A 20,321-nucleotide genomic window follows, 5' to 3' on the forward strand; every position below is an offset into this window, starting at 1 on the left:
CCTAACTTCCTTGGCATGTTAACCATATTCACACGCTGTGAATCAACATGCAGGTTTCCCTACCTCCCTCGTGAAAGTATGCATCATCCCTTGGTGAGATAGAAGGAAACAAGAGAAAAAGAATGCATTCTTAGCTATTAAGAAGAAATAACACAGAATCCTCCCCCTCAAAGAAGAGACTGGAATAGGAAATACCAGCTTCTTTTCTACCTAGCCCATACCCCCCTCACCCACCCTCTTCCTTCATATCCTCATGCTCCAGACCTTCCTCCGGGGCTTTCCAGAGAGTTCAAGCCCCATAAGATTTTCTGAATTCTCTCTTCCTTTTTTCCCATTTATTGCCTAAATAAATTACATTGAGGTGCATTCTCAATATCCCATTCTCAATATTTGTATGATCTTACACTGTTACAAAACACTGAGAGAACCAGAAATTATCTAGAAAGCCTTACCGATATTACGAAGTCAGGAATGGGCACGTATGGACCTCAGGCAGAAAAAACAACAACAAAAACCAAAAGAAAGCTAGCGAACACTGTTGGGGTGAGGGGTGGGGACCTCAGGATAAAGAACTGAGGCAGGAAACCCTTTGGCCAATTTAGAATGGCTGCCCATACTCTGCCCTTGTCATCTTAACTATGTTGAAGTTTTAGATTGTGATGAAAATCGTTATCAAATGTTTCACAGGGAAATAATCAGTCCTAAAATCCTGATAATACTGAGAATGGAATTGGGGGGGGGGGTCCTCAGAGGCAAGAGGACAGGCACGAGACATAACTAGCCCATGTCACTAACCGGAGCTATCCCTACTCAGAAGCTTCAGAGACTCCCTGAGAGTTTAAGCAAGCAGTTTTGCTCGGGGGTTCATTAAATCCCTCCCCCCAAATGAAACCCCTTCTATTCAGAGTCAATAAATTAGACACTTTTAGAGAGAAGGCAAAGCTGCAGGAAAACACGTTCTGTGACCATCTGGGTTGCCCACTGCACAGTTTTCACATTTTGACTCAGTGATTTCACAAAAATTCATGGGTATCATTTTTTAAGTAATTATAATTCAAAGAATGTAGATTTGGGCTTAAAGAAAACATCTCAGAGAGGCACCCAGCAAATCTTATCCAGGAAAAATGATTTAACTGAACTAAAACCCTAGTCACTCTCCTACACGGCAGACAAACTTAATGAAGGGGTGCTCTCCCCGTACCTGCCAGAAAGCAGAAAACCTCCACTTTACAGCTAGCACAGTTGGGATCAAAGCCATTCTCAATTATGGTTCATAAGGTTTCCTCAAAGCTGGTACAATCACTGTCCATGCCCATACTGGGTCACTTTCTGCTGGATTCTAATCATTTCACACTGCAGGGGCAGAGGTGCGGGGGGATGGGGAAGGAGACGAGGAAGGTGAGAGGAAAAGAAGCTCAAAGTGTCAGAGCACAGCATCTGGTACTGAGAAGGTCCTCAAATATTTGATGGATGCGTGAACCGAATGAATATTTGTTCTGTTTCCGTATCAGATTATTGTAGGACAGACTGTGTTCTCAGAGTACAGGCTTTAAAGCTTAAATTGCCGTCTGTAATTAACTATCCTTTTTGGTTTTCACTTCTTTTTTAAAACACACTAAAAGTATGTTCCCTGTTAGCCGAGTTGTAATATACTACTGAAAGCCCAAAACTTGGGGGGCACCTGGGTGGCTCAGTCCGGTGAGCGTCCAACTCTTGGTTTCCGCTCAGCTCATGACCTCCCAGTTCATGAGTTCAGGCCTGGCATCAGGCTCCGAGCTGACAGTGCAGAGCCTGCTTGGGATTCTCTTTCTCTCGGGCCCTCCCCCGTGCTCACTCTCTCACTCTCTCTAGCTTTCTCTCTCTCTCTGAAAATAAACAAACTTAAAAGCCCAAAATTTGCGATCACCTAACTTAGCTCTGAACGTGAATTTGGCAATATGCACACTATGCCAGCCCTACCTCCTCCGCTGTCAACATCTACAGTGACGCCCTCGGTCCCCCCGCAATGCTCAGCACAGAGTCGGTGGCCTATGTCAGTAGTACAAATCCACGGGCACCTCAGCAGCAATTTCAAACATTTAGCTCCAAACAGAGACTGCACGGATCTCCTTGCGGAAGTGAGCGGGCAGAACCTTGCCAGCCTGGGTTCCCAGAGCACTGAGGGCGAAGAACCCCAGAGCCCAGGCCCCTGGAGCTTTTAGAAGAACACGCTTTAATCCTCTTTCCGCCTTTCCAAGGGTCTTTACCGACTAGCAGTGAGTAATTCTGAAGAACATTTTTTAAAAAGGAACATTTCCTTGTCACTTGTTAGAAGTTCACTTCATAAAACCAGCCTAATGATGACAGTGGTGACAGGCTGATGACTCACAGCAAACGCTCCACGTTGTGCTTCCGTCCCCCGCAATTCTATTCTCAGCTCAGAACAGCCGCTTGGTACACATGCACCGAAACTGACTCTGACGGCCCCGCCCCGAGAGCCCGCCCCGGGGAAGCGGCCGCGTGCCGCGACTCACCTGTCCAGGGACACAGACCGCTCAGCCGTGGACTCGGCTCGGAGCCTTCCCCGCCCGGCGCACTGCCGCAGGCTAGCACGTGCGAGAGAGAGCATGGAAAAGTCAAATTCCAATGAGAGGCGAACAGCGCAGTCCTCTCTACAAAACTGTAAGGGATTCATAAACTTCGTACACAAACTCACTGTACAACTACACGGATGGAGAGAGGGCGGTGAAACATTCAGTGTCCTGGGTAAACCTGGAAACCGGACTTACTCCGATGTGTTTTAAACATAAGACTCCATACTTGCTCTTATAGGCTGCCAGCCTATCAAAGAGGGGCTGTAAGACTTATTGAATGTAATAAAAGGATAAAAATAAAACGTATCAACAGGCCAGTTTCAACCATACAATAGCACCAACAGGTTAAGAAATACTTTAGGTCTGTGAACCACAAGTACCCAGACATGTACAACTTGGCTGGTCTTGGAGGGACAATGACTGGCCGCAACCCTTGCTCTGGCGACCACGGCCACAGAAACACCAAATACTCATGCACATAATTTTTTCCACATTTTAAATATCCCACATCCAGTGAAATATATTTTAACTGGCCATCTTTCTGTCTTAGTGGTATGAAAAATAGTAAATAATATAATCAATAGCTTTTAAGACTCAATGAAATAAGGTATATTTCACACAGTTCTTTTCAGAAGTTACTAATGTAAATTTTTATTAAAGTCAGCCCTCCAGGGGCGCCTGGGTGGCTCAGTTGGTTGAGCGTCCGACTTCTGCTCAGGTCATGATCTCGTGGTTTGTGGGTTCGAGCCCCACGTCGGGCTCTGTGCTGACAGCTCAGAGCCTGGAGCCTGCTTAGGATTCTGTAACTCCCTCCCTCTCTCCCCCTCCCCAACTAGCACTCTGTCTCTGTACCTCAAAAAATAAAATTTAAAAAAAAACATTAAAAAAAATCAGCCCTCAAAATGAGCACTACTCAACAGCAGCCTGGCAGGGATCTGAAACACCCAGAAAGGTATGGAGCCCACAGCCTTCAGCTTCCAGGCAGCAGCCCACAGACAGAGCTACTGGTGGATCTGCTATTTCTCTTGGAAAGGTCTGGAAGCTGCTTCTTTACCACACACACACACACACACACACACACACACACACACACACAATTATTGGCCCACCTCCCACCCAGCATGTGACTCAAGTCTAGAGTGTACGTTCCATATGCTCAGTTCACTAATGCCATTGCTCTCAGTACATACTTTGTTCACCAAGAGTTGAACACCCCCATTTTTCTACCAACTGGTTCCCTGGATACATGTGGATTAAAGATCAAAAAGGATATGGGCAATAACTGGGGGCAAAATGAGGGTCACCAGAACTTGGAAGGGAAGCCAATCATCTCTCTGGAAGTGGAAGAATGAAAGCCCCATGGAAGGACCCAAACAAAGGAGGGTTCTAGACCACAGGCACAGCCTGCTCCAGGAGGCACAGGGGGCGGATTGCCCACAACTCGCCCGCTCGGATGGAACCACCGTGGAGCTGGCGCGCCAACACCTGCACATCAAACTGCCCGATGACTCCCCGTACGTTTCCGAGCAGCCAAAGAATCCATCTGTCTTCCCTTTATAGGTTTTTCTCCTCAGAAACAGCATAACGGCTGGCACATGATAAGCCCTCAGCAAACACGAGCTAGCTTCCGCATGCCTGCACCTCAATCTAGGAGAAGTGGATGCTGTGAACCTTTTCAGATCCCGGACGGTGACAAATTCCCCGAGGTGAAAACATGCTGGCTACCCAGCCTCCCCACTCCAGCCTCCCCACTCCAGCTTCAGCAAAGCACATTCAATGTGTCTTCTGTCTTATCTGATGACTTCTAGCCCGTGAGTTCTTGGGAGCGCAACAAGTTAGGCAGACCGGTGGTATCCACTCTGTGCCCTGCACAAGAGGGAGAGAGAGGGACAGAAGAGGTCCTAATTTGGAAAACTCTGCAACACCCTCCCCCTTTAATCAGAGAATTCTGCCTGTGCAATACATTTTGGTACTTCTGTTGCAAGTACTATTTAAGCAAAGATCTCCACGACGGAAAAGCTTCACCTCCACTGACCCAGCTCTCACGTAGTAATAAGAGGTGAAACACGATCTCCTAATTGTATTAGTTTCCTAGGGCTGTCTTAACAAACTACCTCCAAATAGGTGTCTTAAAACAACAGACTTATTGTCTTAAAGTCCTAGAGGCCGAGAGTCCAAAATCAAGGTGTTGGGAGGGCCATGCTCCGTCCAAAGTCTCTAGGGAAGAACACTTCCTTGCGTCTTCCAGCTTCTGGTGGCTGCTGACAATCCTCAGTGTCCCTTAGCTTGTGGCAACTAAGATGACTAACTCTAACCTTTCTTCCGTCTTTACCCAGCCACCTCCCCAGTGTGTGTGTGTATCTCATAAGGACGTAGTCACATTTGACTTAGGATTCACCCTAACCTACTATGTCCTCATCTAATTACATCTGTAAAGACCCTATTTCCAAATAAAATCAGATCCTGAGTTCTGGGCGGACATGAATTTGGAGGGCACCACTCAACATAATACACAATTTTTAAACATACACATTTCAAAATGATTTAAAAGCACTCCTTATTTTAAGTGGTTAACTTCTTGTGATTCTATACCAACCTGTATTACATACTCAAAGATCGAATATCTTTAGTGGACACAAGTTTCTAACACAACAGCTTTAAGTAAAAGGAATTTCTATTACCCCGCCATCAAATAGTACTATCTGCCTGGATTTACCAGCCGGTGACCCTCAGACCTCTGCCAGTATGAAAAGTCACACCAAGAAGTCTGAAGGCCTATTTACACACACTGTGTGAAGACTGAGAAATGCTTCTTTACCTTCAATGAATACTGCTGGGGCCACTCAAATACAAATTTGTTTAAAAGCATTAGTAAATTGATAACAGCTTTTTGCCATACATATGTCTTCAATCAAAAAATGTTGAAAAAATAAAATAAAATCTATTACCCTAGGTCCTTTCCAAGGGAACTGAAGAAAAGTAAATTAATACGCTGTATCGATCCATTTCAATCTAGCAAATTGGCAAGGACCAAATAAATGAGAACATCTCATTCACTGCTGGAAGCATAAATTGGCACAAACAGTATGAAAAGCCAAATCTGGTAGTGTTCATTAAGATCTTTAAAAGGCACATGTATTTTTTTAAGCCAGGAATTTCACTTGTACGAATACATCCCAAAGCAAGTAAATGAGCCCAAAAATGCTACTCAACAAAGCCCATCTCAGAGTTGTCTGCACTGAAATACTTCCAGAAACAGCACAGAGATTGGTTAAATAGCATGGCCTCCATACAGTTAACGATGTCCAGACAATTAAAATGGGCAGTTTCAACACAGGTGAAAGTGTCTGAGATAGAAATAGGCTCACAGTGCCTTCCAGACGTCTGCACGGCCTGTCCCCTCAGCCCCTTCCAGTATTCACACACACGTCACCATTTCCCTGAGAACTCCTTCGGCCATGCTGTCTAAAATCCCAATCCAGGGGTGCCTGGGTGGCTCGGTTGGTTGAGTGTCTGGACTCTTGATTTCGGCTCAGGTCAGGATCCCAAGGTCATGGGATCGAGCCCCACATCCTGGAGCCTGCGAGTCTGCTTGAGATATTCTCGGTCTCCCTCTGCCCCTCTCTGCCCGTGTCTCTCCCCCACTGTGTCTCTCCCTGTCAAAAAAATAAAATAAAAAACTCCAATCCATACTACACACACACGTACACTTCAGGCCCCCTCCTGATTTTTTTCCCTCGGCACATAACACCACCCAGCACTACACATTTTACTTGTCCACTCTGCTCATTATCACTGGAATTGTAAGCTCCATATTGGCAGGTCTTTCATATAAGTTTTGTTCACTACCGACGCTTCAGTTCCCACAACATGCCTGGCATACAGAAGGTATCTACCTGCTAAATTAACAACATATCAATTTAAAAAAAATCAGGTTATATCAAGATACACTACATAATCATACTTTTCATATTTCTCTCTTAAAAGTAAACACACACAAAGAAAAAAGGTCTGGAAGGAAAGACAAAATGGCATTAACCAGTAATAAGTATGACTCAAGGATTACAAGGTTTTGAGGTGGTGGTTGATTTTTTCTTAAGTTTATTTATTCTGAGAGAAAGAGAGATCATGAGTGGGGCGGGGGGCAGACAGAGGAGAGAGAGAATCCCAAGCAGGCTCCTGGCTGTCAGTGCAGAGCTGGACGTGGAGCTCAACGAAGGGCTAGATCCCATGACCCTAGGATCATGACCTGATCCAACATCATTAGTCAGAAGCTTAACAGACTGAGCCACCCAGGTGCCTCTGGTGGTGGTTGTTTTTAAATGGGGGCTAGAGAATTGAAGGACTAGAACTCTGTGTATCAATATTTCTTAATGTATTGAATATGCAATAAATTCTGGGATTTTTGTTTTTTTAATTTCAAAACTGAGAATCCCATAAAAAGGAGGTTTGGAATCACAGCACAACCTTTTAGGCAGGAGCAGTGGTTCTCACAGGCATTCATACCATTCTGGAGTACCAGCTGCCCTGAAATCTGGGGGGCACAGCCTACAGAAAGCTCACAAATGCTTTGAAGTCTCTTATTTGATCTCAAAAATTAATGCAAATGTTGCATTCCATTGGATAACTTATCTGTTGTCATCTAATTATACAAATGCATTATAGTACTTACCAGTTACATTACTTAACATTTTCCCCCAAAGCCACTGCACTCATTTTACATGTCAGAAGGATGCCCCATGCATCCTCTGCCCACTGGCACCTGTCTGAGAAGTACAGTCTGTCTGTTGCTGTTTTGCTTTTCCATAATTAAAAGAGATCTCAAGAGTCCCTATTTCACAAATCAGAAGACTACGGTTCTAACAAGGCAATCACAGTGACTCATTTAAGGTCCCAAGCTAGAGGCTCTCATCCCCTGGCTGTCCTTCCAGAGCTCATCCTTCCATATTACATTCTACATCTTATCAGTATGGCTTTTGGCATTACTGAAAGTACATCTCCATTTCTCCATAAAATAAACCAACTGCACATTTTTAAGGCTCGCACAATTAACAAATCTGTAAGTTCCATGCATGTCCTCAGGTAGACCTATAGGTCTACAAAATTAAGTGCACACTTAGCTGATATAATTAGTAAGATGACATTTAGTTTAAAAAGTTTTCAAGTAATACATTTGAAAATTTTACCCTCTAAAAAAAAAAAAAGGAAGAAAATTAACCTCTGAGCCTCACTGTGATATTTGATAAACCAAAACAAATTAGATCAAATAGAAATTAAGCCAACCTGATAATGCTTTCTGCTACATTTCTTACAGTCTATGACATTTACAAATGTTCACATTTTGTGTTAAAAAGGGAACCACTGAGGGGCACTTGGGTGGCTCAGTCAATTAAGTGTCGGACTCTTGATTTCGGCTCAGGTCATGATCTTGTGGTTCATTAGATCGAGCCCTGCATCAGGCTCCACACTGACAGCACAGAGCCTGCTTGGGCTTCCCTCTTTCCCTCTCTGCCCCCAAAATAAATAAACATTAAAAAAAAAAAAACTCTTTAAAAGGGAACCACGGATTTCTTATAAAATCTAACTTTTCTGCAATGATACAATAAAAATAACCACCTACTTAGACCATCCACAATCATTCTGATTTTTTCTTTTCCATAAAGAATGTGTACCTGACCAAATCACAGGCTGACATGCAGGCTCCCATGCCAGGCACTCTAATTACATCATTTCACCAGGAAGTTCATTCAACTTACAAAGTAACAGAAGATTCATCACATAAAAATCATTCGGCTGCCCACCAGCAGAGCTCTATATATAAAGACTAACTTTTGTAATAGTGGCAAATTGATTTAAAGTTCAAGCTTCCTACTTAAACGTCAGTTTTCCTCTCCTGCATAACAGAAGTTTTGAAGGCACTGTCACCACTTTAATTGTCACCAGGCTTGTGGTACGCCTAGCATCGCAGCTATTCTCAAGAACCAACCATCACCATAATACTAAGATTCAGAGCACCACTTCAGAAACCAGGGTGAGTGGGTAATAATGGACCCTAGGAGGAAAATGGGACATAGTCTCGGAGATTTAGGGAAACGAAAAAGTAACTTAACTTGTTGAAGTGTGAAGGAAAAGAATCATTTTTTATGCTTAAACATAGACATCTGGTTTATTAGAAGCATAATATGGATGAATTTTTATATTTTACAAATCATGAAGACTTGCAAGCAAAAAGAATTCTCAAGAATGCAAATTGTTCTTTGTATTGTCCCTCCACCTGGCAAACTAACTGGGATGATGGGCACAAAGCTAGGAAGGAACCACTCACCATAAAATACAAAGGATCTAATAAGGTACCCTGATAGCATGTTGGTACCTCTGACATCCTGGAGCATTCACTGTGAAGTGAAGCATTGCCCTTGGAATTAAGCTAAAGCTCCTAATGCAAGGTAGCTCCACCCCCTGCTTCCTGCCCCCTCTCCTGCCATCTGTCGTGGTGGAAGAAGACCACCCTTCAGATCCAGGGTACCCAGGAGGCATGGAGGAGAGACAGGTCCCTAGACACTGGAACAAGAATAGCACAAGCCCAGCACTTAGGGAAAACGGGATTAGGAGCTGAGCACCAAGGGGTGGCTATCTATAGGCATCCCTTCAGGGTTTGCTTAGAAACGCAGATCTGGCCTTGAAGTCTGCAGTGCAGAAACTTCTGCCCCAGGAAAAGATGCGTCTGGACCAACCCGCCCGCCAGAACTATCTGCTCAGGGGTTGTGCCCTCCACTCACGAACTGGGGACGGGACAGAAAATGGGTAGCGTTTTGCTCGGTAGACTCTACCTCTCTAACTTACAAATTCCTAAAAAGGTGATTTCCGGCCACGGAAGATGCGAGCGACTTTGGGGGAGCGTTCTGGAAGGCTGCGGTCTAGGCGGCCCGCAGGTGCAGAGGTAACGCTGCCCTCTCGGCGGCTTGCAGGTGCGGACCAGCGAAGTGCACCTGCCCTCCCAGGCGGAACGCATCCGCGCCAAGCGCCGCTCAAGGGTTGCCTGTTCCTCACACTGCCTAGAATTCAGTGAAGGAGGAATAACGTCTCCAGGGGAAACTGGTCTACTTGTATCAGGACTTAGGGTAACCCCCCGTTTCCAAGTTGAAGAGATTTCCTCCCGCGGTTTTTCAGACCTTTCCCGCACTAAAAAGAGCCGCGCGACGCGCCGCAGCCGAACGAATGAAAACAGGGGGGTAGGGTGGCAGAGCAGTGACCCGACCCACGGCCCCGCGAGAGTCACCTGAACCCGGCGGGCCCGGGGGCCGCGCCGACGCCGCCAGGCGGCAAACGCAGCGCCTGGAGGCCGCGCCAGTGCTGTTGCAGTAGCCGGCCGCGTCCCGTCGCCATGGAGACTCCACAGACACGCCAGAGGCGGAGTGGCAGCTGGAGGGAGGAACGCACCGCCCCGCGCCACGCCCACTCGACGCCGGCACGCTCTCCGCCGCGCGTGCGCAGGGACGGTTGGCGGTACGGGCTTTACGCCGGATCCCGGAGCCGTTCTAGAAATTTCTGGGGCCCTGCTTCTTCCCACACCCGATGGCCTGATGGTGAGGACGCTGCGCGGCAAGCGGCCTTTGAGTTTCGGGCACTGGCGTTGGGCACTGCGGCGGCCGGGTCCCTCCCCACCTGCTGGGTCTGGGGAAATTTATGCTTCCTGTCTGGTTTCCTTGGTTAGAAACTCAAACGCAAAGGCTAAGGAACGGCAAGGCCACGGTCAGACTGAGAATTTACCAGTTTACACGGTTCTCTCTAGAGAGTTGCAACAACACCCAGTTTGTAATCGCTAATTTCTTTCTTGGCACTTGTACGAACCGCCCCGCCCACCCCTACCGTCCCAAATACGAGCAGCGCATGCGCAGGGAACTCTGGGAGGGGGCGAAAAGGCCGGCACTGGCTCTGGCCGCCTTGCACTGTGGGAGTTGTAGTCCTGGCGCCTTTCCCCTTGCGGTAACTCGGTGAGGAGTGAGCTCTTCGGACTACTATTCCCAGGACTCCCCGAGGTTTCCCAGCTTACTTTGCAAAGGCATGGCGGGTAGAGTGTGGCTGTCAGTATGGAAGGTAATTAAAGTGTTTTAATTCCAGCAAAAAGAGCACCGACGAGAAGAGGAGGTGGACGCAACTTCTTTTGGGAGCTAACGTTTTTGCCGAACACGCCATGCAGAATTAGCGGTGTGAATGTGTAGACCTGAGTACACTCCGGCGGGGTGCGTATTGTGCGGTGAAACTTTGCTGTTCGTAGTTGTCACCTTTCCAAAGCGGAGCGGTTTTCTGTGAACATGATTTGTACCTTTTTACGAGCTGTACAGTGTGCGGAGAAGCTGCGCAGGTCCTCCGGGAAGCGGCTGTTTCTGCCACACTTAGTGCTTAACAAAGCTTGCTTGAAGACTGCGCCCACTTTGAGCTGGGGTCTGCGAGAGCCAAAGAAAACGGTGCGCCCTAAATGTGCCCCTGACGTCACCCAGAAAACCATCTGGACGCAGGGGCAGAGCCCCCCGAGCGCAAAAGAGGACAGCAGCAAGCAGGTGTCTGTGCACAGAGAGACCGGGGAGACCATCATCTCAACGTCACAGAAAGGTAACAGCAATGGTCGGTCTTTCAACTCACGAGCCGAGAGCCAGCAGTGTCTTTTTGCGCGAATTCGGTGCCAAAGCTAGAAGAACAGTTCGCACGAATTAAAGGCTAGAGCCTTCAACACAGTTGAGAATTTGAGAATATAGGTCTACAATTTTCTTCACAGACTTGAACTCAGATTTGCAAGTTGGTTTTGACATAACTTTGTTGAATTATGGCTAAAAATATTCAGCTTTTATTAGTTTTAGTGTGGAGCTGTAAAACTTAACCATTGTTGAGTGTAAGTAAGTAGATTTCACAGATGTCGTTTCATCTCACTTGAGTGTCCTATTCGCTCCTTCAGACAAACGTTAGCTCTTCATGTATGAGGCGCACTTCCTCAATTTCCACGACTGGAAGTTAAAACCGAAGTTTCCTCATCTTAATTGTGTGATACCCAGGTCCGTGCTCTTTAGAAAAGCCATTCACAAGTATTTCCTGAGCTTCCGTTTTCCATGCTTAACACTTGAGTGGATGCTCACGGGTGTGCCAGGAACTCCTCTACACAGATAGGTCAGCACTTAATGAGGAAGAGAATGGATAAAAACAGTGAAAACAGTAATTGTGCCACAGAGAGAGTACCTGGGAGGATATGATACAGAGTAATTGGATAGAAAAAATAAAGGAGCTACTACTGAGTCATAATCCTAGGGCTTAGCTCGCGTAGGTCAACTCAACACTGCCCTTGAATGCCTGCTGTGCCCAGATACTGAGTTAGACTCTTTCTGCTACAGAGTTAAACATGTTCAAAACATCATTTACCAGCAGGTGACATGGGAAGTAATAGGACGTATTTAATAGGAAAGGCGAAATGTAATTCTGCCAGGGAAAGTCAGAGAAGTTTTCACAGATGAGGTAATGAATTTAATTTTTATTTCTTCATTTTACAAGTAATTTGTAGAAAAAATAAGTAGGAACCAAAGAGGAAGTAGGAAGGCTGACCGATCGATGTCCTTCAGACGCCCATGATCGTACCATGCAAACATGACTACTGTTAATATTTATGTCATTTCGATGCATATGCTTTTTAACAACATTAACAGAAAAACTTAACTGGATCCTACCCGTTGTTTTGCAGTCTGCTGAATATGTAAAACAGGTAATCATTCCTTCATAATAGCCTGAACAGAGTTGTGAGGGGTGATTAAAAGTTGAGCATGAAGGAACAGCCCGCATGCAGAGGACAAAGGCATAGAACTGTGCCAGCAGCATGTGTCAGGTCGTCTGGCTCCAGCGACAGTACTGCTTACGCTGCAGTTGGGTCCTGCTGCAGAGTCCGGTCCTGATCTGGACCCCATTCAAAGGTGACAGTCTTCCTGATGACTCAGTGAATGAGTGGGAGCAGCGTTCCCAAACGCAGAATGTGCTGCACCTAGAGTCCAAAGGGACCTGTCACACGTTGTGGTAGGACATACGGGATGCAGTGGTTTATTTGGGATAGGGGGTCTCAACATGCCCCACAGAGTGAACCCCTAAGACTTTTGTTTGTGTGGTTGGTGAGCCCTGGATCTATTTTTGAGGCTAATCCCCCCACACACACATAGTACATGTGTTTTCAAGCTTCGCAACACACGTCCCCGTATTACTTTTGTCTCTAATAGAATGGCATAGACAGAATGGATAAATATGATGTTATGCAGAATGTCCAAACAGCATTGTCCAAATAAAACTTTATGCAGTGATGGAAATATTCCAGATGTATGCTGTCTCAGTATGGTGGCCAGCAGCCACACGTGGCTATTCAGCACTGAAAATGTCGTTAGTGTGATTGAAGAACTGAATGTTTATTTAATTTTAAGTTAACTTGATTTTAAAATTAAACTCAAATAGCCATGTGTGGTGTGTGGTTACTGTACAGGACAGCCAAAATCCAGAAGGTCCAGAGCCTTTAAAACTACACTATAACAGAGTAAGAGACCTAACAAATCCTAGGCAAGACCGTACATATACATGTTATTACCTGTTTCGTGTTATTGCAGACTGCTACCGCTGCTTCCTCTCAGTAGAGTTGGAAACGAAGGCCTTCTCCAGATCAATGGCCAAAGCCATGAGTCTGTTAACGTGCTCCTGTAAGGTTACCATATCTGGCATTGCATCTGTATTGGGACGACTACGTGGTTGAATTTCTAGTGGGTCACTGTCCTACTGCAGGTTCTGCCTGATTTTTATAAGGGGCAGACTGGTAAGTTACATGGGAATATGTTGGTGACCACCGCCTTTGTATCTTTGGGTCTTCTTAAGGTAGCACTATGGCTGACGCTCCCCCATGGATGGAATACTGTTTTGGATTTACTGTCTCCGTCTGGGGAGGGGCAGGGGGAGTGCAGTTTCAGAGGCTCCCATTCAGCTTTTCCCATTATGGTAGCTTTCAACCCACCCCCAGAGGAACCAAAGTAGGAATCGTTGTTGTCAGTTACGAGTATATCCATTCAGTTTACACACTGGAAATAAATGATAACCAAATAAATCTGTGGACCCAGCTCTGAGCCTATTACAAGTCACACTCCATATTACATGGCCACTACGTAAACCTAAAAGAGGCGCCATGTGACTTTGGGTCCAGGGGCGTCACTGTCATCTCAGACTCTGTCCAACAGACCCTGAAATGTTTGGGTGTTCCCCTTCTTCCAGTGTATGCTTACCAAGTTGACGACTGTAGGGCTCTTTGGTGAAGGCCCAGGGAATCCTATGTATGTGGTCAGGTCCCTCCTAGTGGGAGTCTGGGTAAGTTTCAGGTGCTCAGGTCCAGAAACTGAGCCAGTCCTCATGACTTTGCGTTGGGGCATCTGCCTTCAGCTTCCTGGTCACCCATAATTAATTCCTTAGCATTGTGCAGATTGATGTCCTTGTCAGCTGCCCGTCAGTCTTGCCCTTGGGAACACCACGTTGCAGTGGCATCACCAGGTCGGACACCCCTGGCTGCCACCCCACCCTTGCCATTCATTGTGGTGGTGGCACCCACCTGGCTTCTGATGGTTCAAGTGTCACGGTCAACCATCAGGATACCCTGTTCTGTGTCCCCAGGTCCTCTGACAGGACAGTCGGCTGGTGGGTTTCAGCCTTTATTATACCCATCCTAGCATGCCCGTTCTCTGAGCCTTTTCATCCTTTCCTCCACAATTTGTCATTTCACCTCACTTAGCGTGGACTATCCTCTCTCCATGTTTTCAAGAGCGTAGAACCTAACTGCATCAGCTTCCGGGGTGCTTGCCAAACTTCAGTTCGTGACCACAGGAGAGTGTTCCCGTGTTGATCAACTCTCACTAGTCTGTTCTGTGTCCCTTCATACTGGCCTCAGGACCCCATCACCTGTGTGCTCTCTTAGCACCTGCCGGTGGGGCCTCCAGCTCCCTCTGGTCGTGGTCCTTTCCTCCTTCCTCCCAGTTATGCCATAACGTGGCCAGAGCACATGTCTTGCTAAATGGAAGCCCCCACCTACTTTTAAAGGAGGAGAAAGAGCTGATGCTTCAAGGCCAAAGGGTTCAGGAGATCCTGAGGACTCAGGATTTTTAAGTGCATGGGCCTAGATGTCCCCACACCAAGCCTCAGCTCCTCTTTCCTCCCACATCAGAACCCAGGACTCGGCATGAAGACCTGTTGGGGTTGAGAGTCCAGCCTCTCTGCTGCCCTTTATGCCCTGGGCCTCACAGCTTCTCTGCCCAACAGAGGGGCATCGTTTTGCTCCCCAGGAGGCCTCTGTCTTTTTGGCACTTCATCTTCATCGGTAATTATTCTCATCTTCTCTCTTCATCCAGTGCATTGGTGGTCCCCCGACCACAGCCATCCAGTCTGAGTTCATAAGATTGCTTGTTCCCAAAATGTGGCACCAATCCGCATTCTCTTCTACCAGTACCACATCCCAGGTCACCGTTGGGGACAGCTGCAAGCACACCAGCAGCGCATGCGGTCCTGTCGGCTGTGCTCTGCCACCAGGGACGGGGGCCTCGATGCGGCCAGCGGCCACTGGTCCAGCTCCGAAGTCCCAGTTCAGAGCTACTTTCTGGGATCGCTCCTGGTAGCAGGTGCTGTAGGTGGGATTTGCATACAGGAGGCTTGTTGGGAGTGCTCCGAGAACACATCTGTGAAGGTATGAGAAGCAGGATGACCCAGAGGGACAAGTTGGGTCACACATTTGCCTATTCCCCGGGGCGCCCTGCGACTGGACTGGCACATCACAGTCCTTCCCTCCTCAGGCAATGGGGGCTGCACCTTTTACTTCAGCACCAGCCAAGCATCGGTGTGAGAACGGCCCTGACCCTGGTGAGAGGGTGCCCTCCAGATGAAGGAATTGCCTAGTGGGGAGCTCGGCTGGGGGAATCCGGAGCCTCAGTCCTGAGGGGAGGATCAGGGTGGCTCACTACAGCACCCACTACAGGAGGGGTAGAGAATCGCAGGAAGGTGGGCAAGGAGCAGCTTGTGTTGAAGACGACTGTGAAATGATGCTGAAACAGACTTGGAAAATGTGTAGACTGTGGATAATAGCTTTGCACACGGTAGACCCACAACAGATGTTTGTGGCTGCATCAATAGAGAAGATGGCCTTCTAGGTGCCCTGAGCAAGACTGGTGTGTTGGATGGGCAGTCAGGATTCAGCTGTTGGGGCCAGAGGCCTGATCTGGGAACAGGGACTAATACGACAGCTTACAGTATAGCCATGAGTATATCCTCAACTTGGGGCTGGCACACACCTGGCAGTTAATATTTGTTAAGTATCTTTTGTGACCTTAATAAAATGAGAAGTTCTCACTGTCGGCCTCTCTGCGCCCGAGGACATGGACTGTGGGCTGACAGCGATTGTGGGGATCAAGCCATGACTTAGGTTTGGGCCGATGCAGTCTTTTTATTTTTTGAATCCCCTCTTTGTGGTTAGGAACCTGTACCGGAGGAGTTGAGGATTACTCTTTGCTAGAGTGCTCTTAAATAAGTTTCATTTTGTGGAAGTAATGGAAGCTCAGTGTACAGAAGGGGAACGTGGAGAAAACAATAGCAACAACCACTGTTAACATTTTGTTTTTCTGAAAAGTCTGTAAATTTATATTCCAGAAATCTGTGTTCTTACTGCGGCCAATAAATTAACCTATAGATAGAACATCGGGCCGTGAGTCACGTTTTCAGCACCAGAGAAGAAGGTGCATTTGTGACTGTGATGGTAAAACAGCTCAAACGTGTAGATCCTTCCATCAGCGCATGCAAATACGTGCACGTGTGTGCCGCGTCCCATGGGGACACCTTGGATTCGTTTCGCTCTCGGAGCTTCCGTTTAGTCCACACACTCATCTTTATCAGCGTTGAAAACACAAAGTGCAGTATCTGTGCAGATTCCCCATTTTCTAAGTCCTTTGATTCACAAATCTGTGTGGCCGGGCCAGTTCCTGTTGCAAATCCCGTTCTGTGTTTAACGTGCGCGGCCAGGGGAGGAGGTGGCCCAGCCACCGGGCGGGAACGTGGCCGTGAAGAGCCAAGACCAAGTTTGAGCCCTTGGACCGCGGCACACAAAGCGGACACTTGCCTTGGTCTGCGAACAGCACAACGTGTCCAGGGCTGCCTAACCTGTTCCAGCCGAGGGCCTGGATCACTTGGGAAAGTGTTTTCATCCCGGAAAGTAAGGAGCTATTAAATTTTATAATGCAACAAATGCAATAAAAGTACGGATTCCTGGGCCCAGAATTCTGCCGAGGTTCTTTTGAAAACTTTGCTCAGGTGGTTCGGCTTGCCAGAACACAGGCAGGGGTCCCGCGTGTCGGCTCACCCCCTGAAAGCGCCGGAGCAGGAGCTCGCAGGGCGCATGCGTAACTGGGCGGTGCTTTCTCGTTACAGTGAAGGAAGCTGGGAGAGATTTTACCTACCTGGTGGTGGTTCTTATTGGAATCGGCATCACAGGTCAGACACAGCAAGTAGAACACCCCCAAAATCGTTATGACTCCTCCTTCGTCTTGCTCTTGCTTTGCCTGATCTCCTTTCTCTACAATTTTCAGGTGGCCTGTTTTACACAATTTTCAGAGAACTGTTTTCTTCGTCCAGTCCAAATAAGATCTATGGGAAAGCCTTAGAAAAATGCAGATCGCATCCAGAGGTGAGTCCTCGGGATGGAGCTACACATGCTCTGAGGATCCTGAGAAAACGTCGGTCGGTGGAAGTGGGCGGAACCCACTTTGGTTCTGAGGCTAGTGGTGGTTGTGTGATAACAAAGGCATAATGGTTGGATTGTGATTGTTTTTAGCTCTCTGTTCCATACTGGACATGCTTCAAGACCCCCGTCGCCCAAAGGCCTGTAGGGGTGGTTTCATCCTAATTATGCAAGAGAGGCACTTCTCTAGTTGCTGTAGACATTAAGTGCTTAGACCTTTAAACTCATGTGACGTTTCTAGTCTTTTAAAAAGCCTGATTCACGACCTCCTGATCCTAAGAATTATTGACCCTTGGGCACATTAGACACCAGGCACTAGGCTCAGCGCGTCTTTCTTGGATCTCACAAAAACCATGTGTGTTAGATAGTATTCTGCTGTTTGCAGAAGGGGAGACCCACACTTCGGAGATCAGGTAGCCCCACTGAGATCGCTGAGCGGGAAGTGGGCCGGTCAGGACCTGAGCCCAAGTTTATCTGACTCCAAAGCCTGTGCACTTAAGCACAGCCTGTAAAGCGTTCCTGGAGGCGGCCGACATGTGGAAAAGTTGCCTCGATTCTGTTACGGGTCCTGTCCAGAAAGAGGGCTTTCTGTGATGCTTTCCAGTCACAGATAGCCTGTGAGGTGCCCGATTTCCTACCCACCCTGGACGGAAAGCTTCAGCACTGAAAAATACTGCTCGCTGAAATCTTAGTCCTCGTCCTGGGAAGGAAGATGGCAGATGGCACCATAACCACCGGGGCGGTTTTGTGCACAGACCCGGGAGTGATGCCCGAGAGAGACCACGCACTGCCCAGGGAGGGGACACATGTGAAGCCACCCTGACCGGTTTCCCTGGGGCCCCCACTCCGCTCGCTCCACCGGTTTTCCAGTCCTGTCAGGGAGAAGACCTCAGGCTAACGGTCTCCGGCATCTTTCTCTTAAATCTGTGGATTTCTTGTAGTTGGACTCTGGGCCTGTGAGAACGGTGGAGGAGGAGGCAGGGAGACCCAGCGCTGAGTAAGTGGAAAAGCAGCAGGGAGTACAGAAGGTTCCAGTTCTAGTTCTTTTTCTGGAAAGGCTCCAAAGTATTTGCTCCTTAAATTCAGGAAAAACTACGTTTCCATGTGACTGTGAGTTTTCCCTTCGGAATCACTTTCATGCCTCTGGGTCTGGTTTGTTGTAAACAGATCGTTGTTAGGGTTTCCCCTGCTCTCCTCAAGTGAGGAGGCAGCTACCATTTCGTAAACACCAGAATCCTTTGGATTTTTCTCAGAACAGCTGTTCACGTAGGCCTTTGTCAAAAGCAAAGTGGTGAAGCGAACGTCCACGTAGCTGCCGAAACCTGTACTTGTTTTCTTTCACTGTGTTTAGTGACTCAAGAAATGTTTTGTTCTTGTAGCTTTTAGTATTAGACCCCGTTAGATAAATTTCACTAAAAACGTCCAACCATTTGAACACTTCGTGGTGTTTGGATTTTCTGCGGGAAGAAAGAACAATGTGGCTTCGGCCTCCACTGCTCTGCAACTACAGGTCACACGGTGAAGTCCCGTTTCCCTCTCTTTGTGGGAGGGTTTTGCGTAATCTCATTTTTTCCCATGTTCTCGTTGGAGTTGTCATTTTGAAAGGGTCGCAGGTTTAATGATTTTTTTTTTTCGCAAAACTGACTTGATTTGTCAAAAACTGTTTCCCTGGGAAGCTTACAAGAAGGCACCCTTACAGAGCCGGTGTGTCCCACAGGTGATCAGTGTCTTCGGTGAGCCGGTGAAGGGCTACGGGGAGGCGACCCGCCGCGGGCGAAGGCAGCACGTCAGGTACCGCCGGTCGCCCGTATGGGCAGAGCTCGGGTGAGTTCCAGATGCAGGCCATTCAGGCCGCGCTCTTTCATTTTCCCGGCAGTTTCATTGAGTACGTCAAGGATGGGCTGAAACACATGCGTGTGAAGTTCTACATCCAAGGCTCCGAGCCTGGGAAGCAAGGAACAGTGCATCTCGAAGTGAAAGAGGTGTGGGGACCACGGCGGGGACTGTGTGGGGACTCAGGGCTCGGATGCAGCGGGACGTAGGCGCTGGGGAGAGAAGTAACACCTGGAAATGTGTTTGTTTTTCAGAACCCAGAAAGTGGCGAATATGAATTTCGATACATATTTGTTGAACTTGAGTCCTTCCCTGGAAGAACTATTGTCATCGAAGACAATCGATCCTGAGGGCATCGCGGGACTCAGGCACGCGCGGCTTCCGGGGGCGGGCGGGATGTGGAACCCCACACACCCGCAGGCTGGTCTCCCCACTCTCCTCCCGAGTCTGCAGAGTAAGACAGGAAAGAACACATGGCTCATAAAAGTGAGTGTAAGGGTAGTAATTGCATTTAGACACACTGAAGTGGTGATTTTCCTGTAGACGGCAAAATCATGAAATGGAATGTATTTTACATTCTCTCTGAATCGATCGTGGACAGTGTTTCTGCTCTAGTGAAGATCATCTTTCATGATAAGAGATTTTTGTTATTAAACGCTTTATACCATGTAAATGAGGAAAACGAGTTCGGTATTTTATGCTTTTATGTTGCGTAACTATATAAAATCTGTGAAAAGGAACAAAAAGATGTCAGAAGTAGCTTCCTTCCATATACTTTGGAATCTTGAACACGTGAAAGCATTTGAGGACTGAAGGCAGTTCAGCTCACAGATGCACGAGGTACCCTCTCCAGGATTGCTGTGGAAAGGCTGCACACGCGGCATGGCTTGTAGTAACCTAGTATATGCTGTGCTTCCTCAGCGAGCTGGAACACGGTGTATGCAGTGGGAGGAGCCCACGCCCGCAGACCTGGGGGACTGGCCCTCACCAGGTGCGTGGGCCTGTACAGATGGCACAGCCACGTCAGATCCCACCGTCCTAGCTGGTAGGACGACCGAAGGAGAGGCAGGTGCAGGCACCCGACCACAGATGGCATCATGGAGTGTCCCCACGCCCTTCAGAACATGCACACCTCTTAA

The 20,321-nt window shown here is 47.6% G+C and overlaps 2 protein-coding genes and 1 non-coding gene across 6 annotated transcripts in view; 2 read left to right on the forward strand and 1 right to left on the reverse strand.

Moving 5' to 3' along the window:
* Positions 1-9,962, reverse strand: part of FBXO15 (F-box protein 15) — a 51,664-nt gene extending 41,702 nt beyond the window's left edge. For 3 of the 4 annotated variants that reach the window (XM_060614094.3, XM_060614091.3, XM_060614095.3), the window contains exons 1-2: positions 9,853-9,962; positions 2,514-2,585 (exon numbers count right to left, since the gene is read on the reverse strand). In XM_060614094.3, coding sequence (XP_060470077.1) covers positions 2,514-2,585; positions 9,853-9,959 — 179 coding nt within the window. In that variant the 5' untranslated portion in view covers positions 9,960-9,962. The remainder of the gene's footprint in view (positions 1-2,513; positions 2,586-9,852) is intronic. The other variant, XM_060614092.3, reaches the window with a different exon arrangement.
* On the forward strand, positions 3,250-3,334 carry TRNAR-UCU (transfer RNA arginine (anticodon UCU)). The gene has a single exon. It is a non-coding gene; the product is annotated as a tRNA-Arg (tRNA).
* An 82-nt stretch (positions 9,963-10,044) lies between the features above and the next one.
* TIMM21 (translocase of inner mitochondrial membrane 21) lies at positions 10,045-19,867 on the forward strand. Its single transcript, XM_060614096.3, has 7 exons — positions 10,045-10,159; positions 10,695-11,186; positions 17,040-17,102; positions 17,198-17,295; positions 19,067-19,140; positions 19,226-19,331; positions 19,437-19,867. Exons 2-7 carry the CDS (start codon positions 10,889-10,891, stop codon positions 19,530-19,532), a joined length of 735 nt encoding a protein of 244 aa, XP_060470079.2. The 5' UTR covers positions 10,045-10,159; positions 10,695-10,888; the 3' UTR covers positions 19,533-19,867.
* Positions 19,868-20,321: the final 454 nt, after the last annotated feature.

This window comes from Panthera onca, chromosome D3 (assembly GCF_046562875.1).
Source record: "Panthera onca isolate mPanOnc1 chromosome D3, mPanOnc1 haplotype 2, whole genome shotgun sequence".
Taxonomy (NCBI): Eukaryota; Metazoa; Chordata; class Mammalia; order Carnivora; family Felidae; genus Panthera; species Panthera onca.

What these genes read in the sequence shown, in the direction of transcription:
- TIMM21 (XM_060614096.3), top strand. Translation starts at nt 10,889, where the DNA reads ATGATTTGTACCTTTTTACGAGCTGTACAGTGTGCGGAGAAGCTGCGC. An exon ending in TATTGGAATCGGCATCACAG is followed by an intron (nt 17,103 to 17,197) that starts GTCAGACACAGC and finishes TACAATTTTCAG; the next exon opens with GTGGCCTGTTTTACACAATT. An exon ending in GGGCGAAGGCAGCACGTCAG is followed by an intron (nt 19,141 to 19,225) that starts GTACCGCCGGTC and finishes TTTTCCCGGCAG; the next exon opens with TTTCATTGAGTACGTCAAGG.